At 39.6% G+C, this 25,171-nt stretch overlaps 3 protein-coding genes and 1 long non-coding RNA gene across 7 annotated transcripts; 3 read left to right on the top strand and 1 right to left on the bottom strand.

Moving 5' to 3' along the window:
• Positions 1-99: 99 nt before the first annotated feature.
• On the top strand, positions 100-15,042 carry LOC136259118 (cell division cycle 5-like protein). Its single transcript, XM_066052553.1, is given in 8 exon segments — positions 100-242; positions 298-401; positions 8,694-8,724; positions 8,872-8,912; positions 8,914-8,991; positions 9,576-9,703; positions 13,780-13,927; positions 14,854-15,042. Coding segments are annotated over 8 exon segments (606 nt in total). The 5' UTR covers positions 100-197; the 3' UTR covers positions 14,885-15,042.
• Positions 1,282-8,338, bottom strand: LOC136259123 (uncharacterized). Of its 2 annotated transcripts, none has more exons than XR_010703207.1 (4): positions 8,059-8,338; positions 2,281-3,198; positions 2,073-2,214; positions 1,282-1,417 (listed from the first exon to the last, which is right to left on the bottom strand). It is a non-coding gene; the product is annotated as an uncharacterized lncRNA (long non-coding RNA). The 2 variants fall into 2 exon arrangements; XR_010703206.1 differs by having other exon boundaries at positions 8,101-8,338.
• LOC136259326 (cell division cycle 5-related protein-like) lies at positions 14,995-22,111 on the top strand. The gene is made up of 10 exons (XM_066052820.1): positions 14,995-15,042; positions 15,121-15,171; positions 15,291-15,370; positions 16,639-16,882; positions 16,928-17,093; positions 20,667-20,705; positions 20,777-20,784; positions 20,851-20,944; positions 20,998-21,029; positions 21,902-22,111. The coding sequence occupies exons 1-10, from the start codon at positions 14,995-14,997 to the stop codon at positions 22,109-22,111; spliced, it is 972 nt and encodes a 323-aa protein (XP_065908892.1).
• Positions 16,785-24,750, top strand: LOC136259119 (cell division cycle 5-related protein-like). Of its 3 annotated transcripts, none has more exons than XM_066052554.1 (8): positions 16,785-16,882; positions 20,851-20,944; positions 20,998-21,122; positions 21,902-22,101; positions 23,186-23,384; positions 23,434-23,510; positions 23,701-23,829; positions 24,028-24,750. In XM_066052554.1, exons 5-7 carry the CDS (start codon positions 23,238-23,240, stop codon positions 23,771-23,773), a joined length of 297 nt encoding a protein of 98 aa, XP_065908626.1. In that variant the 5' UTR covers positions 16,785-16,882; positions 20,851-20,944; positions 20,998-21,122; positions 21,902-22,101; positions 23,186-23,237; the 3' UTR covers positions 23,774-23,829; positions 24,028-24,750. The 3 variants fall into 3 exon arrangements, with proteins under 3 accessions (XP_065908626.1, XP_065908627.1, XP_065908628.1); XM_066052555.1 differs by lacking the exon at positions 16,785-16,882 and adding an exon at positions 16,982-17,093; XM_066052556.1 differs by lacking the exons at positions 16,785-16,882; positions 20,851-20,944; positions 20,998-21,122; positions 21,902-22,101 and adding an exon at positions 22,465-22,756.
• Positions 24,751-25,171: the final 421 nt, after the last annotated feature.

The raw sequence follows: 25,171 nt of genomic DNA, 5'->3' as shown, positions 1-25,171 counted from the left end.
TCGAGTTACATGTCCACAGTAGGCTTTACCGCTCACTGCAGCTCGCCCAGCACCATTTACGCCCACACAACAGTTTCTAACATTGCAAAAATACGCCGACTTCCAGTTCGAAATTTTGAGTATCCACGTTTCTTTTGGGAAAGTTGCGAAGAGAGCAAGTGTGAGCATTTGTTGCACTAGCTACAACAGCCGCCAAGATGCCTCGTATTATGATTAAAGGAAGCATTTGGACCAACGTAGAGGTATAGGAATAGGGTCTACAGTAGTGCGTGTATTTAAATCTGTTTTACTGTTTAGGATGAGATTTTGAAGGCTGCAGTTATGAAGTACGAGTTGAACCAGTGGTCCAGAATTGCGTCACTTTTGCATAAAAAGTCGGCCAAATAATGCGAAGCAAGATGGTGAGCAATAATTAGAACGGTGGGCAAAATTAGTAACATAGGGGTTTACACACAGGTATTTACTGTAGATACAGTCGAAACGCAGAGGAGGGTGGAAGCGGTTTAAGCGCCGTTAAAATGAATTATGCTAAATGCTGGTTTTCTGGATTAACTAAATCGTGTGGATGGTGTAACGAAGTGTGGCATCATTGTCTTGTTGAAGAATATACATACCTGGTTTAGTGCAAGCGTACTACGCACGTAAGTGTTTCATCAGTTTTGCCCTGAAAACTAAGTGATTTTACAAAACAAAGTACATCACCATAATGCTAACACGAAGTACAATCTAAATATCTAATGATCCCCAGTGATCCCCAGTGATCCCCACCGTTCGCTAGTTTTGTATTGCGACTATTGAGGCTCACGTGAAATTCTAAACAGAGGTATGCAATTAACGTAATATTTTCGAGCATCGCTTCCACCCTCCTCTGGTCGAAACGCAAGTGGCAAAATTATACTTTTTTACGCGTATTAATTGCGCGGCTTTTCCCGCGGAGGCACCAGCGGTAATTGTAGTAAAACACCATCTCTTTTCATACGCTTGTAACTTCCTGCTGTGACGCTACACATAATTATCCAATGGAACACGAAATAATATGTCAGCTGCCTTTCCCACAGTAACCAAACCAGGCAGCTGGAATATGTTAGCAACGAAATAGAGACCGCAGAATGAACCAGGTGAGTATTAAAGTATTAACACAGTGGTTTTGCATGTAGTACAAATTTGTTTCAAGCCATACTAGTGTTGTTAATCCATTTAGTTAGAGAAACAAAGGCTTATGCTTGAAAATAAAGCTTTAAAATGTTCTGCACTTTAGTTGTTGTAGCCAGATTCGTTAATTATTTACAAGACCATTTTAACACATGTTTTTAATCAACTATTTTAAATTTAGTCATCAGGTGGAGACTCCTTGTGCCAGAATTCTGCTATCACTGCTCTTGAGTCAGCTGAAGAGGAGACCTCACAGTGCTGTGTCCTGTGTGGAAACAGAGTTAGTCAAAAATTAAGGTATATCAATGTAGGGGCTACAGAAAAAGAGTTTTTTAGTAAACACCTTGGTAAACACCTACCCGAAGATAGCAGTATTTGTAAAAAACATTGGATAGAAGCAAAACGTTACAATGACATTCCCCACTATACCCCGAAATGGAAAAATAGTATACAGACATCTTCTAATTCCTGTATACACCCTGCTTGCACCAACAAGTTAAGTGATAAACTCATCAAGCCTGCTTTTGCTAACATAAGTGAACTTGAGGAAATGCTTGGGGTACAGTCATCATCAAGTACTCCATTCCTCCTGTGCCCAAGCTGCTATAGTAAAGTTTATCGTGAGCTAAATCATCCACAAAACTGCTCCTTTTGTGGAGCTGCACCTAAACCTGGTCAGAAGCTTTATCGTCACAGTCCCAACCCTGTAGTAGTTTCAAAATACATTACAGATACAACTGGAACTGACACTGTTATATCACCAGATGACTATATTTGTACTAGCTGTTATAATACTGCACTATTGTCAAGTCCACAGATTGTAAACCAAATTGTAAACCAAATGGGTCAGATGAAATGTTACAAAAATCTATCAAGGAATGGGAAGCTACAAAGGAAGATAGCAAAACTGACCATCTTACCAAAGCCATAGTTTCATCTGTGATATATGTAGCCCAGCACTTATTGGTCCAGAAGGCCCTTTTGCTTCCATGGGTATGTCAAGTGTTTCTTGATGTTTATGGTATTCAGCCCTCTGAGGACACCAATACTGTTCAAGTTACCCTAGACGTGGGAGATAGCAGTGTGAAATTTACTTCTCGTTGGCTACTACACCAACTAATCACTCACCTTGATGGTTACATGATTCACAAGTGTGTTCACAAGAAACTTGGGACTGTATTGTATCGTCAAGGGGGAGATGTCATAGTTGCATTGTCTTGGGCACTCAGTGCATCACAACCCCCAAATCAGTACTTATCTGAACCTGAAATCCAATGTCAAATACCAGACGTAGACACAACACTAAAGGAAGCAAGCATCATTGTCAATAATTTATTACATGAAGAAATAAAGAAGTCATCTCATTCACAACCATCTCCCAACTGTGCGTTACTTAACATCAACGAAGAGTTAAATAATATCAATCCTCTATTCAATTTTTAACATCTATAACAACTACAGTTAGAGATAGAGAGACCACCAATGTTACAGAACACATTAAAAAAATTCGATTATTTTTCATTTTAAATCAACTCAAGTTCTGCACAAATCCCAAGAAGCCTACACCAATCCACGATCTGATTGCTGATGTTGTAGAAGTTTGTGGAGGGTCACGGCTACTAATTAGTATTCTAAACAGATTAGGGTGTGTCTCCTCTCCAGATACCCATGATAGATTCGTAACTCAACATGCTATAGCTCAATGTCAATCTAAAATCTGGGATGAAATCCCAAACAATAGATTTACAATAGCCTCCGTTGATAACTTCGACATGCTGCAAAGTTATGCAGCAGTTTATTGTGGCAACCAACATAGGAGTAATCATGGCACTACACTACAGCTAGTACAACCAGATCCAGACAATTTAGTGTTACCATCTACAGCAACCAGTTCATCAGAAGGTACTGCAACACCAAGTGCCCCTTGCAACAGTTCTCCACCAATAACTTCATCCAGTCAACAACATGCATCTTCTGATAGCCAACACAAACTGGGACCCAAGCGTCCAAGAACTGTTGAAGTCCACTCCTTAGCATCAGGTCTCACTACAAACAACACAATACAAACTTCACAAGTATACATGGAAACAACAGCAACAACATTAGCATTTAACCATTTTCTACAGACCAGCACTGAACTTGATGAAAAAAATAACTTACATGATCTATTATTTTCTTATGTCCTTCAAAAGCGTACCTTACACTATCAGGCAAGCCAATTCCCATCAAAAGCAACTCTTTGTGAATTCAGATTTTGTTTAGAGGACAATGGTCATCAACACCCATCAACAGTACATTACATGGAGCTAATAAATGAAAACCCAGATAGTATGGAAACCATGACACTGGTAGCAGAGGACTTGCTTGACAAATTTGATAATGTACAGAATGGATACGTGCTTTTAGTAGGTGACGGAAAAACATACAAACATCTTATGAACATTAAAAAACAGTATAGCACAGCCCTTCAAAAGTTGTTAATTTTCCCAGGAGATTGGCATATTTTAAAAAATTATCAACCAATTCTTATAAAAATTTATTATGCTGCTGGTCTGAAGGAGATAGCCAGTAATACAGGGTACCATGGTAGTACATTAAAATCTATAGAACAATGCTCTAACTTTAAACGTACGCACTACTTTCTCATGCAAGCATGGGAAGCCCTTTACAGAGAAATGTTGCATACTTACCTTAGTAACTCCAGCAACACCATCACTATTGATGCTAGCTGTATCCTGTTGTCTAGTATACAAGAAAAGAGATCGCCACAACACATGGTGAAACGAACATCTGAATTAGTGAAAGACAGCCATACTAATAAAGGTTTCAAGGATTTCGTAGAAAAGATGAGTGAAGTTGATCAGACATGGAAGTTTTGGGCCCAGTTTGTCTTTAGAGATTGCTTCTCCTACGTTAGCCTCTACTTGGCTGTACGAAGTAGCAACTGGAAATTACGTGTAGCAAGTCTGAAACAGATGGTTCCTATATTTTCAGCTTTCGATAGAGACTACTATGCTCGCATTATCCCACACTACTTAGCTGAGATTCAATGCTACCCATCAATTGTTCTAACCTGTCTGGAGAAAGGAGGCTTTACAGTAAATCTCACCGGACAGCAACAGCGGATAGTAGCATTGGATGAAGCGCACGAGATGTGCATCAACAAGGACTTAAAGACTGCTGTTGTTCGTCCAACAGAATCATACTTGCAGAAAACAAGTTTGTTTTTCAATGATCGCATTATGCTGTACAAGAACCTATTACATCAACTATTTCCTCCACAGTCAGGTAGCCACATACATCCATCAGAAATACTAGATAGTTCTCCTCAGACTTACAGGTGCGAAGAGAACATCATGGAAATGTGTAATTTGATTATTTATAAAAGTTTATTTCCTGCCAGCCAATGCAACAACAGAGGTTTACTGAATGTATTTACAGGCCAGCCAGCTACTAATGAGCAAACCAGTGACATGCTTTCATTCTATCAAATCGGTGAACAATCATATCAAAATTATGTCAAATATGACATATTGCAAACTTCTGGTATAAAAACACCTTTACGACAACACAGATTGATAACAATGTCAACTAAACCAAAAAAAGCTCGCGGTACTGACAATGAAAGAGAAATGAAGCAGAAACTCACATGTCCGCAGCGGAAACTTGTTTGGGTAAAACATAAACATCAGCCATATATCACATCTGAAGAACAGTATTCAGAATTACCTAGAGCACTGTGTGATGAAGATGGCAATCCACACAAAGGGAACAAGAGCAAATGGACAGACAAGCTATCTACTCGCTATCAGAAGGCAAGTCCACCAGTATTTACAACCACCTTACCTGTAACACCACAAGTTGTTATTATAGATGCTATGTTCATCATTAATACACGACCACTACGTCAAACCAAAACATTTTCTGACTATGCCTGTTTCTTGTTTGAACAGTTTGTCACCCAATACTTTAGAGCTGGAATACAAGAAGTACACCTTGTGTTTGATAAACCACATAGGCATGCTTTCAATCCTAAACAGTCCGAGCACAGAAAGCGATATTCACAGAATAGTAGTAATCACCAACATGGCTCATTCACTCCTACCACAAATATCCCTAGTAATTGGCAAGAAAACCTCCAGTGCCAGCAATGTAAACGATTGATAGTTGAAGCTATTGGGCTTTCTCTGTTGCAACATGGACGTTTCTTACTTAAGGGCAACCAATGTTTAGTTATGGCTGGGTGTGTTTCAGGCTTAGGTGAGAATAACGCATGGCTATTACATGCAGCAGAATTGACAGTAGAACAGCCAGAGGAATACTATTCGAATGCTGAAGAAGCTGACAACAGAATCTGGCGACATGCTGTGCGATGTCATGCCAATGTTATTCTCATTTATTCTCCAGACACGGATGTGTACAATATTGGGCTAAGTCACTTAAGCCAACGTCCCAATACTACCTACGTTATCCAATTAAACATGCCACACAGTGATGAAATGAGGTACATCTTATTAACAATTTAAAGTTAGCACTAACAAGAGACTCTGACCTTGGCAATCTATCTCAAGGAAATGAACTATGTCAAATATTACAATCTTTGTTTATTAGCACAGGGTGTGACTACATTTCCTACCTCAAGTTTATAGGGAAGGCGACTGTCTTGAACAACTTTTTTCATTTTTCATCATTTATTTGTGGTCACAACATGCTAGGGTGTTTACACCAGACATCCGATGACAAACACTATGGTTTTTTGTCATTTATTAGACTTGTTGGGACTGAAGCATGTTACAGGTTTTGCAGCACTGAAAGGCCATAAAACACCACTACATTTGTTTAATTCAATAGACCCCACATTACAGCCAGAAGAGCAGCATCGAATGTGGTTGAACAGCATCAGAGAAGTTGTGAGTGACAGAGTCATAATTGAGGAGGACAGGGTGCCCACTATCACATCACTTTGGCGACACTGGCTCAGATGCTGCTGGGTGAGTCAGATGTGGCAGAATTCTGGCAAAGCAGACATGTTTGCATCACTTGCATCTCCACAAGACAGTGGGTGGTTAGTCCAAGAAGATGGTAACTACGTATTTGATTGGGAAGCAACTGAGGTCCGACAAATGATCAAAGACAATATAGAATTCCTAACAAAAGGGTGTAGCTGCACAAAAGGCTGCAAAACTCAGAGATGTGGCTGTAGAAAGAGACAACGAAGCTGTGGACCAGGATGTTTGTGCCAGGGATGCACCAATTTGAATATCCCCAAACCACCACCAGATGATGGTACTGAATCAGAAGAATCTGAAGATGAGTCACAATGTGAAGGTGATGAGTGTGAGCTATATGAAGAGGAGGTCATAACAGAGGATTTATTTTTAGAGATATGATATTGTATAATAGAAACAACTAATCACATACAGTGTGTATAATTATTAGCATGACTACCATGTGTGGGATAAGGAATTTAATGCTAACCCCACTTTTGATAAATGTCTGCTTTTGATACAAGAACAAACATACAGCTATGGGGATGGCTACAGTGGAACCACTCTATAAATAACGGACAATTTGGGAGGCAGAATTCCAGGCCTAAATTTGCTGCAATAGGTGTTTTTCTCCTACAACGGCAAAACATGTATTGACTAGCTATACTGTAGTTGTTTGCATGCATGTGCACATGCATAATAATTATATAGTTGCACTGTTCATGCGTGCATGCACTGCATGTGGCTAGCCTTTAGCAATCATGTTTTAGATTAGATTAGATTAGATTATCGATTTTTGTCAAAAGACAAGGGTCACACAAAAGGCAAAGCCTGCAAACGTGCTCCCCTTACAAAGACATACATACATATGTTTTAATTCTTGAATGCACATCATTAGCTAGCTACATGTTTAATATGTATGTCAGCTGTAGCATGCAATTCCTGATGTTATAGCTAAGTTAGCTATTTGCCCATACATGCAGATCTATTTATTTTGTGATTGGAACAGTCTATGTATATAGGCCTACTTCCTGTGTCTATACAAGTATTTTATATAATACTGTATGACTGACTGCTTATTCAATTGTAAGATTGTAAATTTTTGCACTATACAGTGGCAGATCTAGAAATTTTCAGAGGAGGTTTCAGGTTCAGGAAGTTTTCAATAACTGTCAGGGGTGGATCCAGACTTTTTGAAAGGGGAGTTCCTGGAATAATAATAAGAATAAACAGCATAATGCATAATAGTCAAAACAGTGTAGTACATTACTTTTAATGAGTCTTCATCCCAGGACTGTATTATGTTGTTGACTTATTGGAATACTTTACATTATGTCAGTTTTATAAGTTTTGAGATAATAAGTAATAAAATGCTACGTATATATTTAAAACAATAATTTAATGTTGAACTTTAAGGGATTTGATTCTATTTATTCCATTGCTATATTCTTATGAGGCTATACTATAGGTGCATGTACACAGATTTAGAGCAACTGAACTGTATGCCAGGGTCAGTGACAATATCAAATTGAGCATTTGTGTTGTATACAAATTTAATTATAGTACCATGCACCAAGATAGTTTAATCCAGGCTCATGCCAAAAGACACCTACTCTTGTTTGTCTACCATTCAACCAGGTGCAAGGCCATTACTTTTAATGAACAATTGAGGATTTATGGTATCGATATCATACTAGTCACTGTCACTGCAAAGTGGTACTGTATATATTACATAGTTACATTTGATTCAAACCTCCAAAAGCTATCCTTGCAGGCTTGGGACCAATATCTTTATATTGTCTCCTTTGTTAAGGGAGGTTCCACTGTATTATGCAACACCAGCTGCAATAAGCGAGTACAAATTTGTTTCATAGTAGTAAATGCCTTCATACAGCTTCTAAACATACTACATACAAACCTTTTCACTTTCATAGACTTGGATTTTGTGCACTCTTCTTACTTTATCCACATCAAAGCGAAATCGGGAGCAGTTAAATTCCTGTTCAATTCTACCACGGGAACATTTTCAACCTGCACGATTCAAGATTTAAAAAACTGCATAGCTATCTTCATAAATCATCTCTTGAAGTGTTTTTGTTCGAAAACAAGTCAGAAGCTCAGTGGTTGAAAGGCATTTTTCTCATCCGCGTGGTACGTCTCGAACGCCATTTTAGACTTCTCGTAAATTGTGCGTGCAATTAAAACTCCCGTTTTTTGACGGTTGCGTCCCGACTGATAGATGTGTGACCACAGTCTAAGTTACAGGTGAAGGCCACCAAATTTGCTCTAAGTTAATGGTCAAGGATGAAAATTTGCTACCCACAGTTGAATTTCTCAGTATAAATTCTATCATACATTGGAAAAGACTAATTTTATTCAACATTTTGGTGAATGGTAGAGCATGTCCTGTTGCAGTTGGTTTTGGTTACAACGGTGTAGGGAGTTAGAGCATTTATAATTTTTGTAATGAGGGAAGTTTCCAGTGAGGTGGAATTTGAGTATGGGCAATTGTGCAAATTAGTGTTTCTGTATATTACACTGTGTTCTTGACAGGTATGAGTGGCTTGATCCCAGCATTAAAAAGGTGAGTACCAATAGTCATTATATGTACAGTATGCTACACAGTACACATCTCATAATTTAAACACACACACACACACACACACACACACTGTATACCACACAAAGCTTTCTGTAAACACATACAATTGTAACCTATCACTTTTTATAGACTGAATGGAGCAGAGAGAAAGAAGAGAAATTGCTTCACTTGGCCATGTATGTGGTGTACCATCTGACCAATTGATGGGAGAACTCCAGCCCAGTGTTTAGAACACTATGAATTCTTATTGTAAGTTAACTGTGTTATCTTGTTTATCCATACAGCATTATAACTATCATTAACAAGAATTTTTTTGATGGTTTAAAAATTCTTGTATGATAATTTGTCAATCAAAAATTTACAAGGTACTGTTTAGTATTTCTCTGGTGTAGTGTATGTCATATTGTAAAGTACTGAGATTGGGAGAATAGGTTGTAAAGTGCTATTATCCTAAGACACAACTGTTAGGTGTCATACTGTCTGAGATCAAGGTTGGGTCATGGTAAATATGTACCCCATCATCTATAATATAAGTTTGGCTGGTATATTTAGTGATATGTACCAACTTAACTGGTCCATCCAAGCTGAATTGCCATCCCAATCACTAACTGGCCATAGCTTGATACTATGAGTTAGTGGAAAGGAATAATGGGAAGGAACATGGAGAGGGGATAAAATTATCCGGTGCTACACTCAGCTAGCTAGGTTGTGATCCTCAGACCCCAATCCTGTAATACTTAAATGTCAGTTTAAGTCCCAAAAGGATCCACGGTGCAATATTGTCATTGGCACCTTTAAGTATACACTTTAAACTTGTACTTTTGTGTATTTAGGGATAAAGCACAGCAGAAGGAAGAGGAGTCAGAGATTGATGATCCAAGGAAACTTTGTCCAGGAGAAATTGATCTCAATCCTGAAACGAAACCAGCCAGACCTGATCCTATTGATATGGATGAAGATGGTGAGATTTTAAGCATACTGTATTACTTGCACTATCATGTCAACTGTTTTAACCAGCCAGTTTAAAGTGACCTGTATGTTGCACTTTACAGTCATTATAGTCAGGATATGCAGGGATGTGCCCAGGTTTAGAATAGTGGTGGCTATACAAGAGATAGGGATGAGTCCAGAAATGTTGTGTAGGACCTTAACTTGTGTATGGCAGAGGTGAATTTGTAGTGGTTGTTGAGTGGTAGTGGTGGCTATTTCATTTGAGTGGTGGTCGGTACTGACCACTGCCGACCACTGTGCTGGGCACATCCCTGGATATGTTCCCTAAAGGTGAGAGGGTGTTCACTGAATTGTGATGGTGGTGTTGCACACTTTAAATTAGTGCTGGGTGGTATTGAAAAATAGCAAACGGTATACCTTCCATAAAAAGTATCACGGTATTACTAAATATCACTGTATTACTAAATATCACTGTATTAATGTAAAAGCCATTGGTATTAAAGTAACTGCCATTTACCTCAACAAAAGCACTAAATACCATTTACCTCAACAAAAGCACCAAATACCATGGTTAGCTCAGTAAACCTCAGGTACAAATTACCACAAACAAACTTGTTTACATAGTTTGGTTAGCCGACTACATCAGAACCTGCCTACAAACATTGTCACATGTCTGGTTACCTTCTAAATATGGGATGAAACAAGCCCACAGGGAGGCCATTGTGCCCAGACAGTATGGCGGTAGTAAAAAAAAGGGCGTCTGTATTTAACGGATCAACGGATCACGGATCGGCGGATCACGTGATATGCATGCTCAACTCGATTTTGAGCACTGGGAAATATTTATACCCTAGTGTAACATACAGCATACTGTAGAATTTATATTTATCCACAGGTAGGAAGCCTGAAGAGATTTTAATCGATACTATATAACTATAATAATTAGAGCGCGCGCGTATTAAAAATTTAACACACTTACAGGGTAAGATTATTTTAATTCACCTTAAAACTGAATCACTGATGTATTCTTTACACCAACACAATATTCAATAGACTAGTTCTGTATTGCAAAAACAAACGACAAAGGATACGCTAGCGCACTCATGTTGGCGTGTATCCTTTGTCGTTTGTTTTTGCAATACAGAACTAGTCTATTGAGTATTGTGTTGGTGTAAAGAATACATCAGTGATTCAGTTTTAAGGTGAATTAAAATAATCTTACTCTGTAAGTGTGTTAAATTTTTAATACGCGCGTGCTCTAATTATTATAGTTATATAGTATCGATTGAAATCTCTTCAGGCTTCCTACCTGTGGATAAATATAAATTCTACAGTATGCTATATGTTACACTAGGGTATAAATATTTCCCAGTGCTCAAAATCGAGTTGAGCATGCATATCACGTGATCCGCCGATCCGTGATCCGCTAAATACAGACGCCCTAAAAAAAAAAAAAACAGGCTGTATCAAAACCTATCGCCCAGCTCTACTTTGTATTAACACAATTTTTAAAATTCTTGAAAGCTGGATGTTGTGCTCTCGTAATGCTAAGCTACTTTCAGGTACAAACTACGTATATACAAAGTGTATACCAAAATTGGAGGTTTGAGTGGTGACCACTATTTAGCCAGTATTATATAGAGAGAATTCCTACACTTTAGTTACTCCTTCTTCGCACTCAACATACATCACCATATTAGCTAATGTAGCTGCTACCTTATTCATTATTACCAAACACTGCTAGGGTTATAAAGAGTGGGTGTAGTGTGTTAACTAACACAAGGCTACCCTCAGTCCTCGTTCTCACAGACCCAATTGTTTAGTAACCAGTATTCAGGTCTTTCAGTGAGTCTTGCACATAGCCGTTCTTTACATTTTCAGATCTCCATATATGCTGTGTCGTTTGAATACATGCTCTGGTACCACTAATTCTGCTGCTCTCATCAGTGTTGGGGCAATTACTTTATATTACTTAGTTATCATAAAAGTAATAATTATTAAGTAATGCGTTACCCCCCAACACTGGCTCTCAGCACCCCTTGCCCTGAGACTGCATGTGTGAGCTGAACTCTGTTGCTTGGAAGCCCAGGTTGTTCAGCTTAGCTAACTCAAGGGATTTCTTCTTTGAAACCTCCTGCACAATAGCTGTTAGCATCTCTACTGTAAATGGAGCTTTCTTTTTGACTGGTTTTGTAAGTACATAATTTCTTGAACAATCTGGACAAGCAAGTCCATGAAAGTGGGATCCCTGGCATGAGTGAGCCATGCATGCCAAGCCTCTTCCACTGGGGATTTGGATCTTTTGGTGTCACCCAGATGCTGTAAATAAAGCACCCCTACCTGTGTCAGGAATACTGGGAGCTTTGTATCCACTACTTCCATCTCCTATAGCCTCTGAGGTACTTAGTGGTGGCGGAGGTTCCTCTGGACTACAGTATAATGGCCTAGTAAAACACTAAAGCTGTACCATTAACACATACCCCCAGTGCTGGAATTGTAATGCACAATGACTGACTCCAATGATACTAGCTAGTCTTTTAGCTTCAATACTACCAGCGCATTCAGCCTGGGATAACTACTCTTTAAAGAATGTGATCTTTTCTGTGGCACTGAAATTTGGCCAGCTACCAGATTGAGGTCAAACCCCAGTTGTTCCACAAGCATTTAGCTCAGTATGCCACTAGTCCTGCCTTAGTCAGGTTCTCTCAAACTTGGGCACTTGCTTGTTTGTTTGGCCTTTCCTCAGCTTCAGTCCCATCATAAAGGTACAGAAGGGCCTGGAGTCCCTGGCTTCGTTATTACTTAACAAGGGGCTTAAAAGTTTAGCGAATGCATAACAGGTTGTAGGCCCTAGGTACCTGCAGGCTGACCTTGCCATACTTCTGTCTTACACTGCCAAGATAGATCAATTACCACCCTCATAATTTGGTAATTACAGTCTTATTAGTTCCACAACCATACACCATGCATACAGTACATACATTATCCGTACCACTCTTGTACGTTGTACTATTATGTTAAAGGATAGTGATGATTGGCTGGGCAGAACCCGAATGTGACCTACCTGGAAACAAGGTCTCAGTGGTCTACATGTATTGGCCAACCCCCTAGGTGGTAGTAGCAAAGGCACTGGGGGAGAGGGACCCATACACATCTGAGTTCATTGTGTATGGTGGTGGTGTGCTAGTGGCTCTGGTACATATGGCCTTTTACTGGGCACCTGAAAGTTGATGTTGGTCTTCCTTTTATTAATTCCTGCCGACTTGTCTGCATTTACCACTTCTTCTGGCTTTCCTTACTTGACATTAAATCATACCTACGTACTATATACTGCAACTGCACCCCAGCTGTTTTCTGACTTGTTGGTTAGGCGCATATGCCTTTAATGTACATCCAAAGCTTCTTCCAACTTTTTTCTATGGAATCTTTGGTGCAATCTTGCTGAGTTGCTGTACAGCCACAGCAAGGTGGTCCTGCATATTTTCATTGAATGCATTTCATGATCCTTCTGGCAGAACTCATAGGGCTGGTCGCGCTTCACCTTGTGCATTGTGCGTCCAGTAGTTTCAACCAGGCTCTCCTTCGTGGTGGCTACTTTTCCCACTAACAGATACAGGTTTTTGTCGAGGTTCTTGCTAGCCACTTTCTGGGACTCTTTCTTGCTGTTAAAGGACATGAACAGTGTGTCCGATTTTTCATCAGTAGTAGATATCGTGAATATACATACATGTTTATAAGATCGACTGTAATCCAATGGTAGCCCTACACTTACAAATAGCAGTGTAAAAGTGAGCACATGTTCACACGTACAACTTTAAGTAGCACCTCACTTGTCTGGCACGTGAATGTTCACACATGCTTCAGAAGGAGGTTATTTTCTGTTAAATTCACTATTTCAACCGACAGAAAATACACATCTTTTATAGGCTATATATGCAATCCTGAACTTGCTGAGCAGTGTAATAAATCACCAAGCAAATCAGCAACTTGGCTGTATCCGGTCTGACATGCATCTGAAACTTATTTCACTTTTTGGTAGACTCTGTGACTTTGCATGTATTAATACAATATCATTCCTTCATGCAGAGAAGGAGATGTTAGCTGAGGCAAGAGCTCGTCTAGCCAACACTCAAGGGAAGAAGGCTAAACGGAAGGCTAGGGAGAAACAGATGGAAGAGGCCAGGAGATTGGCTTCTCTACAAAAACGTAGAGAATTACGAGCAGCAGGAATTCTGTAAGATATTTTGTTAAATAGTATACACTTAACATGTTATAACTCCATCTGTTTTGATTGGCAGCTTGCATTATAATGGAATATATTAATGACATTACGAAGCTCGCCTTAGCTATGTTTGGGACCTACATGAAATGGGCCTATGGACTAGACTCGCGGACTGAAGGGAAGCAGCTAATTCTACTTGTATATTGTACTAGTTGGAGCCACATCTAAGTCAGTCTAACGTCCGCCCCAATTTATTGGAATATAAATACATATGTGCTGATTAAATATTCATGACTGATTTTTGCTGTGAGTGTGGCCACCGTTTGCAGTGTTATTGTTGTTGGCCAAGAGATACCTATTTGTTCTGTAATTCTTAGGATGATAACATGTGAAGTTTCTGTTAGTAGACAACCAGTCTATAGCATAAGGCAGCTTCTGCGAAGGCCTTGTGCTAGGTCGGATGAATCCTGTCTGTTAACAGAAACTTCACATTTTATCATCCTGGGTAGAATACAGAACAAATAGATATCTCATTCCATACCTGGTCAACAACTTAATAACACTGCAACTGGTGGCCACAGCAAATCGGTTGTGAAGATTTAGTCAGTACGGATTTGTATTCCAATAAATTGGGGCAGATGTTAGACTTAGATATGATTCCGACTACTACAATGTATGTGTGAATTGGTTGGTTTGAAAAAGTAATTATACAAAAGCTGTCTTAATTACAATACACAAGCTATGAATTAGCTGCTGCTCCCCTTGAGTCCATGAGTCCGTCAGTCCATGAGTCAATGAATCCAGGCCGCAGAATAGATTAGGCCCTTGAAATGGTCACTATAATGAGGTGGTCTTATTAATGTGGTCATGAAGTACACCTTAGCTATGTGGACTTACTTGACATGGTCACTGTAATGAGGTGGTTTTTTCTTTTACAGGGTCAAGAAGTACTACCGTAATAGGAATTAACAAATAGGACTGGTTATAATGCAGAGATCCCATTTGAGAAGAAGCCTGTTCCAGGGTTTTATGATACCTCTGAAGAAACTATTGAAAATGAAGAGCCTGACTTCAAGAAGATGAAACGTTCAGATGTCGATGGTGTAAGAAGAAGTGTTAAAGAGGAGGTGAATTTGTATGTGGGATACTGCTATATTAGTCACGGGGTACTGATGTGTATTAGTCATGGGGTACTGGTGTTTTAGTCATGGGGTACTGGTGTTTTAGTCACAGGGTACTGGTGTTTTAGTCACAGGGTACTGATGTATTAGTCACGGGGTGCTAGAATATTATAGTGTACTATGTATGTTAGTTATTGGGTGCTAATAGAAACTTGCTTATTGTGCTGTCATCTGTATACATCTGTATACTTTAGAAACAATGTCAGAAAGACAAGTTGAAGCAGAAGAAAAGGAAAGAATCTGATTTGCCTGCAGCAGTAATGCAAATGAACAAGTATGTAATGTGTGCATGTCTGTAGACTTGTGATACTTGTAAATTATCCTGTGTTTGCTTTATTTCTGTGGTGGTTTTGCATCCTTGATTGTCACTATTTGTCAAACCTCTCTGTAAACCATTACTTTGTGTTTGTTTGTAATAGTGACTGATAGCCTGATACTCTGTTGAAATGTAAGGCTTTTCTATAGGCTGTTTCTGTAGTTAACCTGAGAACATTGTTAAAGGAAGTATGATAGTTGCTTTCTCTTTTACTCTGTCCGGGGAGTATGGTCAAAGCATTGCCTGATGCGTGTGAAATGACATCATACCTGCTCCTGTGACTGTTAGCCACATAACCAGTATGGAGAAGAAAAGGTATACAGTAGGTCACCAGTAAAAGACAAAAATGTTTTATATACTACATCCTTTGTGAAATATTTCCAAACCTTGAATAGTACTGTATGTATATTAGATTATGGAGATTTGGGCTTTCTCACTAAAACACTATTAACTAGAATCAGTCTCACAATACCTTCATGGTGCCTTGGCATTGGTATAACCAAGTCTGAAAGTGCCTTCGGTATGACCTGAAATGCTTTCAATAGGTTGCTACAAATTTTTAAAAATATGTATTCACTGGAATGTTCTACTGACTGACTGACTGATGCCTTCAGACCAGCGTAACTTGATAATGACTAAGATAATGACTAATTAAGGATATAGGATTGATTTTTTTTACCATTTGATGTCACTTCAGCTTGACAGGTGCCTTTTGGCATACCACAGTGCATACAATGCATGCTTCATGGACTTACGTACCTTTGTCCTCTTTTGTGTCCCTTTTATCTTTGCTTACAGTGCAAGGTGTCAATTTGTGATAGTGCCACATGATGGCTTCCCTATGTTTGTATCAAGTGTTGTCCGAGATTGCCGTTGTGACTGGATTGATTGCAGAGGTCCTTCTCGTAGTGTTCTTCCTTCACTGTGTAACAGGCTGAACATAGTTGAAAACAAGGTGTAAAGCCACTTCGCTATTTCAGTAATTGGTAGTTGGGGAGAGCAAGGTTTGATAAGGGATTGAAGAAATAAAAAGTAGTGATACAAGGGAGGCTGTCTACACCTACCTGAAGAAACGCTAGTGGACATTTAGGGATTTAATGTCCACTAGCATATCTTAGGTGTATGGGCAGCCTACCTTGTTTCACTACTTTTCATTACTTCGATTTCTAATTGAGGTTAAAAACCCTAGTTCTTGTAATGATTAAGGAGTCTTGTAATGTTTGTAGGGCACATAACCTGGATGCTAAGAAGCATAGCAAGCTAGTTCTCCCAGCATCACAGGTATCAGATTCAGAGCTAGAAGAGGTGGTCAAGTTGGGCATGACTGGTGAGAAGTCTAGACTACTAGTTGAAGACACAGGAGACAGCAAGGTGGACACACAAGATCTACTAGCTAGCTACTCAGTCACTCCACAAATCACTCCAGCCAGGACCCCCAGAACACCAGCAGCTCAAGATGTTATATTACAGGTATGCATTGTTTTTAAATGGTAATTTCATTTGTGCATTTTGTAGGAAGCACAAAATTTACTTGCACTACAAAATATTGCAACACTATTGAAGGGAGAGGAGAACATACCACTACATGAAACGAGTTTTGAAGGAGCCATGCCAAAGAGGCAGGCAGTTCAAACCCCTAATGTTGTTATTGGAACTCCCTACAGAACGCCTCAGGCTGAGGGTAAGCATAACATTTGTGACCGTCTCAGCAAAAAACCGCCTATTTCACACAAGCATGTGCTTTGATAATTTGAACTTAGTGAAATTATGCATCTTACAAAGGAAAAAGTATGTAACTTGAGCCATTACTCAGAGAGGGAAGACTCAAATCGATTAAAACTATACAGTATACGGTATTATTAGCCTGCTCATGGATAATTCAAAAATCGTTATTGTAGCTCCAACAGTACACATGTCACATGTGTTTGTTTACAATATGATAGACATAAACAAGATTGTTGTCACAATACTGCCTTCATACCTAACACTAGACATTAGGAAGAGCAAGGAAATCGATTTGTAGAGCAACTATTCTTGAATAAACTACAGGCTCTTACATTTGCAATCATAACTTCCATTTGTATTAATCTATAGCATTGGAATTGGCTTAAAATGTCACCATGGATTAGAAAATCAACCTTGTAGTCCTTTAGTCACTTGCACATGTATGATTCCAAAGCTATGTACCACAATAGGCTGAAACTATGGTGACCCATTCCTTGGACACTAGAGATAATGGTGAGAAAGGGAAGTTGTGGTGCAAACTAGGTGAGTTTTAGCTGAGACTGTCACATTTGTTCATGTATCACACAGTTGATTATTGTGAGCAAAATCATTAAATGTTAAAAGCAGCTTTTACGTGTAAGAAGTAAAAGCAAAATGAACTTACATACCGGTAAACTTTGCTCTGAGGTGGTTTCTTTTTGGCAGTCTGAAATACGGGTATGGTGACTCTCCTCAGACTTTGTGAATTACCTTCTGTTCGGGTTTTACAGGCATTTAACAATTGAGAAATAACAGTGCAGGCCTCGTAGACTACCAAGAATAGCCTATCCCTTCAGTTGGAAAGGGGGCGTATCCCCAGCATACACGAACGAAAATGAAGAGCAGCTTTGAGGCTTTGTCGAGAGAATTTGTGGGAAAAAAACACTAGTCAAACTATAAAACAGTTTAGAAGATACTTCTGTGTGTAATATGTTGTTTATTTAACAAGTGCTTCCTTAGCAGTGCATAGCAACACAATTGAAGAATTACAAAATTTTCATGAATTACGAAATCCGAGAATTACAATAAATTAATTATGCATTATTGCACAACATAATATATAATACATAGTTGGTTAATTCCAGATGAGTTAGCTAGCTGCATGGCGCCTGGTTTATAGAAGTAGCACAACATCAACTTGTTAAATCTTGACGTACAATGTGTATGCTGCACTCTCCCATCTCCTAAATGTTTCTTTCAGGGAGTCTGATAGTTGCATCAAGCTGCTGTTGTTGCTGCCCCAATCTGGAAACTATATCCTGTATACCTCTGAGAGTCCACCCCCATTTTCCCGTATTGCAGCCACTAAGCATTCCCAGGTAAGGGAACTGTCCTTTGCAAAACCGAAAGTAAATGGCCCTTGTGGGGGCCTCTCTTCACCATGTATGCCAGGATTTCTATACAGAGCGTAGGTGTTGTGCCCAAGTGCGATGTCACCCCTTTCCTGAAAGGGCCAGTCTTTGAATTCTAAATCGTCGCTGTGGGTCCACTGTGTTGTCAACCCTCACATCACCAGATGATAAATGAACATTATATTCACTATTCACTGGGACTACTGTTTTGCCTGAGCAGAGGAAACTGAAAATAATGTTTGCCCCATACTGCCTGGTTACCGATGCATCCATCTAGATTTTACAATTGCCCTGCTATGGCTCGTATTCCCTCTCCATTCCAAGACTGTATGAACAGTGCCCATCACAGTAGATCTAATTGCACTGGTACATTAAAGTGAATATGTCGGTACACAGCTAGTTTCTGATACAAGTGTCGTAGGAACGTCTTTCCTGATCTCACCACTGTACATGCATGAGCTAGCTTTCCCACTAAGAATTCCATTTTCTTTTTAGCATGACTCTAGTCTGGGATTAAGTTCATCGTACCTCCATTGCTATTGAGTCCAATTCAAATCCCACAAATGTCACACAGGACGTTGAACCCTCCAACATTCATAGCTACCTGTAAATCTAGTTCATCAAAGCTGAGCTGCACAGGCTGAGTACTCAGTACTGCCCACTAGAAGAAAATTATCTAAGTGATGAATCACAAATTTTACTCCTTGCTGTCTTAATTAGCACTCATAACCAGTGCATCAGCAAGGGTAGTGAAAATCTTGGTGCCAAACAAAGTCCAAAAAGGCGTTGTCATGTCAATGAAACCTTAATAGCATTCCCAAAAGCTACTGGTCTTATGGATGGATGAGGACATTTCTGTAAGCTTGTTGGACATTGATCTTTGCATTATGACCTTGCCTTGCTACTTTTCGGGCTGGATCCTCAACCTTGACATACTGGAGGAGCATATTTCAGAGTCTACTCCATCAAGGGAAGGACAAATCTACTATGAATCGCCATTTACCTGGTGTTCCCTTAGGATTCACCCTGAACTGGATTGAGGCTGATGGGGTGGTGCCTGTATTGCTGGCCTCATGTTCTTACTAGCTGGCTTACAGTCATTCTTGTAACCCAATCTGAATCCCTCTTAAATTTAGTACCTGAACTGGTGGTCTGCATGATGTGCTAGTGCTTGCTCCCACATTTCTCGCTTCAACTGGGTTATAATGCCTGTCATCCATGTGGATACCATCCTGTGTTCTTGTGGTTGACAAACATCTAGTTGGCACGGGTCTCTGATGTCATCTGTAGCAATGATCATTAACTATCTTCATTGCCTATACTGTTATGTGTGCAACCTTTATTGTCAAATGGCCCCTTGTCCTTCTTACCAGAGTGCCAACCTTTGCAATTCATCCTACTCAATTTCCTTTTATTTACCCTACACTATTGTGATCTGTGCTACGATGCTGACCCCTGATACCCGACAGACATTCTCCAACTACCAATTATTCACAGTTTTATATTAACAGAAATTATGAAATTGGTTGTCCTAAATCATTTGTCACTTGAATTTTTTTCTTTAAGAGAGGCACACTGTTGCTGGTAATTTCCTCCACAACTACTGCATACATGGGTGTGGTGGCAATGTGGGGAATGGCACTGTTCTCATTCCAGGATCTGTACACCTCTCCTGAGGGTGGTAATTGCCTAATTGCAATTCCTGGTTAGGAACCCTTTACCTGTGTGCCTCTGTCCTCTGCCTCTTGAAGTGAGGCTACCTAACAATGAAGTTTTATACAGTACCTTGTAGCTGTAGTAGACAACTTGTGGTTCTCAGGATACCAAAGGTGGCAAATAAAAACATACAACTATTTGTAACTGCAGTCACTTTAAAATTGGAAGCAGTAATATGCCCTGCTATATGTGTGAACCATAGTTGCTACATGATTGCCATCTTGTATTGGCTGTGCATATCAGTAATTGGTTGGGGTGACTTTTAGAGCTAATTCTTTGGCATAAGGTGGTACAAGCCTTAAAACAATCACATAGCTGGGTTTATTCTTGCAAAACATTTGGCTTCTTGCTCAGCTGCATTGCCAGTGGTGATGGGTCTGGCTAATGATCATGTCTCACTGATAGTTTCATTGGTATCACAGGTTGTACTGGTGTGACTGGTAGTTGTAGTGGTCTGACTGGTAATAATGTCATTGACATGATTTATTGATATGATAGCTCTTCACCTGTGATCTCATTATTACTTACTCAGCCATACAGGTACAATATGCAGCTAAAATTTTCCCAGTTTTCTTGTCCCCAATACACTGCTTGTCTACACCACAGGAGCTACTAACAGAAGAACACCCTGATCAAGATGATGTGATCACTCCAAATGCTGCTGAACTGGATGAGGAGACCAGAAGACTACAAGAGAAAGGTAAACATTAGTGTCAGTAGTAATATGTAATACCATTATGTATTCCCTTACAGAGAAGCAGGAATTTTTACTGCGGTCTCAAACAGTACAGAGATCATTACCTCGTCCTAATAATGTCACCACCACCATATTATGAGGAGCTGTTCATCCTGATCAGAAGATGAAGTCACTGTATGAGGTATGTGTTTGTAGTGTGAGACCAGCCAATAAATGATGGGTGTCACTGGGGCTCAGTGGATATTTAGATAACACTTTAAAAGTGATGTACATTGTTTTGTAAGATTTCTTGGCGAAGTAGCAAAAAAAAAATGCTATTACCTGTACTTATAAAGAGGCTGTTTCACAAAAATAAAGTACATTTTGCCGTGTAAATAAATTTTCGGTAAAGAAATGTGCAAACCCTTTACATATCTTTATAAAATGATCCATAACTTGATGGTGGTTGCTCCTATCACCTTGCAACAAGTTCCGTTTGATTTGCCATTAAATTTACCATCAGGTTATATACAACTCACGTGAGTAAATCCTCAATCAAACTAAACATGTGGCTAGAAAACCCATAGAGGTGACTTGCTGTTGTTCATTGCTTCATAACAAGTAAGTTGCTGTAGTTACAGTATTCATTTAACCTTCTTCAAGTAGCCCAGTGAACAGACTTTTAATCAATGTGTAGTTGTGGGCTAAGTTACCCCACGTAGTGTCATCGTGTGTACCCATATTGTGTAATCATGCATTTCCCAAAAGTTATTTGTTGGTGTAAGGATTGAAGCTTACACAAAGTGCTATCTGAATATCCACTGAGCCCAAGTGAACCCCATGGTTTGCTGGTTTTGTACTTGTGATTATTGAGCCTACCAAATACAATTAAATCTGTGGTGTACAACACATGTCCCACCTCCTCTGTAACATGTCTAGAACAGATGAGGTGCTAGTGTACATAATATTGTGTACTTGTAGGCAGAGGAGCTGATCAAGAAGGAGATGCTGCACATGTTACATTATGAACTGGCCAACTTCCCTACCCCACAAGCTGGTAGTACTGCCAAACACAAGGCTGCTATAGAGAAGGCCAAACAGGTACTAGAGGAGAAGCCTTATGAAGTGATATCACTAGAGGGTATGCAAATGATGAAACACTACCGTATGACTAGAACTTGGTTAGTGTAAATGATTTGATTGTATATTGAGTGTAAACAAAGATACATTGTCTATAGATGAACCCTTTATATTGCATTGTTAACAAGTATAAGGAATTTAAAATTCGATTAGAGATCATAGGGAAAAAAGGTAGGGAAACAAGGGAGGTCACCTACATCTGCAGATGTACTAGTGAACGTTTAATACCTACTTCCCAACAGCTATGACTTGAATTAGGATTAAATGTTCACTAGTATATCTGCAGGTGTAGGCGACCTCCTTTTTTTTCTATGATCCCTTAAAATTCCTCATTTTTCCTTATACTTGTTTGTTTACTTTTTTTAGGCTGGTGAACCCGCGCATACCGCATCAAAGAAAAGGATAGCACCAGAGTTAATGTTTTTGTCTGAACGTGCTCCCCAAGTATCAATTACTGCAGGCATTACTGACTTGAAAGTGAAGTGGTCATAGTGTTTCGCTTTCAGCTATGTTCAGCCCATTACACAGCGCTACAAACGAATAACAGTAGAAGAAGTGCCTCTGCAATCAATCCAGTCACCACGGAAAATACGGACGATTCCCATTAACAAATAGGAAGCCATGCATCACGCTACTGCAAATCAACACCTTGTACTGTCAGCAAAAAAAAGAAGTAGGACACAAAGGAGGACAAAGGTAAGTCCATGATGCATGCATTTCATGTACTGTGGTATGCCAAAAGGCACATCTCTGGGACAAAGCAGGATCGAGCGGTGAAAATATAAAGCCCGTAGCCTTAGTCATTATCGAGTTACACTTGTGTGAAGGCATCAGACTGGCAGTTAGTCGGTCAGTAGAAAATTCCATTGAATAACTATTTAAATAATATGTAGCTACCTATTGGAAGCATTTTTTGTGTCGTACTGAAGGTACTTTTGGGCTTGGTTGTAAATACTGTTAAGGTACCAGGATGGTATTGTGAAGCTGATTTTTGGCCAGAAAAACCCAAACTTCCGTGATCCCTAATATACAGCACAACCGTAATGGGACCAAAACATGGCCATTATAATGAGGTGTCCTTATTGTGTTGACCATTAATGAAGTGTTACTATATTCCTAATACAGGCACACCAGTTACTAGAGGCAGAGATGGAGGTTGTAAAACATGGCATGAACCATGGTGAGATCTCACTGGACACATACAGCACTGTATGGGAGGAGTGCTACAAGCAAGTACTGTTCATCCCTGGTGTTAAACAAGTACACAAGAGCCTCCGTGGCCAGTAATAAAGATCGGCTACAGTCCTTGGAGAAGAAACTACAAGTAAGTAAAGGGCTAGATTAATGGTGACAATTGATGTGTATGTGTTTAGGATAACAGGTCACTAATGACTAAGGAAGCTAAGAAAGCAGCAAAGTTGGAGAAGAAGCTCAAAGTACTTACAGGCAGGTACGTATGTACAACATATTCACACATAGTACACATACGAATGCACAAAGTGCGGCTGAGACACTTACGTACAGTGCACACTTGCAATGCCATGCATACATATAGTATATACGTCAGTACGTATATGCATACACACATCACACATGTTCAAGTATACACAGACTTTGTTTTACTTATTGGGTGTTTCTAGTCTCGTGCTGCCAGCCTTAACAAACAGATATAAGATGTACATGAACAAGTGGAGCAGTGTTTTGTGGAACTGAACACTTTTGAACGTCTGCGAAGTCAAGAACCACAAGCTATCCCACGAAGAATACAGGTAATAACTTGTGTATGATATGTAGTGAGACCTGCTCATTGTGTAATGAGGTCACCTGTATAACCAGCCAACCAGAAAATCATTTTTTATGTAGAGCAACCCACCTAGTACTGCCACTAGCCATCCCTTTGATGTGACCTTATTGGACAAGTTTCAGTGATCTTACATACAGTATATACACACATTTTCTTGTTACAGCAATTGAAAGAAGAGGTTCAAAGACAGATGGATCAACAGAACCAATTACAAATGAAATATGTGACTGTCTCTGAGAAAACTGGTCTTATCGCCCATTTAAAAGTATCAAGAAATGTCAGTTTTAAATATTCGGAGTGGCTACGCATACCTGCTGGCCAATGGTGGTAGCTACGCATACCAATTTTTCACACGTTTTACACCAATTTCTTACCTTCCTGATCATCCAGTGAAGAAGTAGTCAACAGCTAAGTTTCCCGCCATTTTAGATAGTTTTTAAACCGAGGATGTCTGTATCAGGCGAGCTCCAGAAGGGTGGGAGGCGGGTGCCCTGGAAGGCGGGAAAGATGGTGTTCAAAAATTGAAAAGAAACATGTTCGGGTGAATTATGCCTAGTTATGGGCCATTCAGTGCCTAGAACTGGCTATAATGAAAGGAAATTTACAGCACAGGTCATTGTCCAGCACCACGGAGCTGTACAGCCACACACAACCATCTCCTGGTTGGCTAGGGCTTCATCAAGACCCCAGACCACTCGTACGGCTCGCCACTGTGCTTTAAAAAAGCAGCCAGCAAAAGCAGATCACTTTACTCTGTGGCAGTGAAACTTGATAGTGCATTCATTAAGCTTTGTGTTTGTGTGAAAAAATTAAACTTCCTGTCTTGGGCGATAAGAACAGTTTTCATAGATCCAGTCGCATATGCTAATCTCAGTATGGACAAACAACACTTACAGGGACATATAGCTTAGTGTAACTCAGTGTAGCTTAGTGTTTGTAACAGTGTGTGTATGTGTATGTTTCATATGATATTTCATCTTTGCTATGCCACACTTGTTTCACATTGTATCTTGTTTATATTATGTAATACCACCCAAGTATTCTCTCTATGGTGGACACTGTACGGATACTGTTTTTGCTGTCACAATCATCTTTCAAAACGGATGTTGGTAAGTAGAATTTTTAAAAACAACCTTAAAAATAAGTGCACTCCCAATTTTAAGGAGAAGTCCCTCCCAACCACCCTTAGTGTAAACACTGGCTGCTATCAATAATGGCTTTGGTTCCTGGAGTGGTATTGACTGCTCTATCATCAAACTCTGTTCCTCCACTCTAGGCTTACATGAGTTAGTTAAAAGAAATGCTCC

The sequence above is a fragment of the Dysidea avara genome, chromosome 6 (genome assembly GCF_963678975.1).
Source record: "Dysidea avara chromosome 6, odDysAvar1.4, whole genome shotgun sequence".
Classification (NCBI taxonomy): domain Eukaryota; kingdom Metazoa; phylum Porifera; class Demospongiae; order Dictyoceratida; family Dysideidae; genus Dysidea; species Dysidea avara.
Note: the sequence above shows the minus strand (reverse complement) of the source record. Positions and strands in the feature narration are given on the sequence as shown.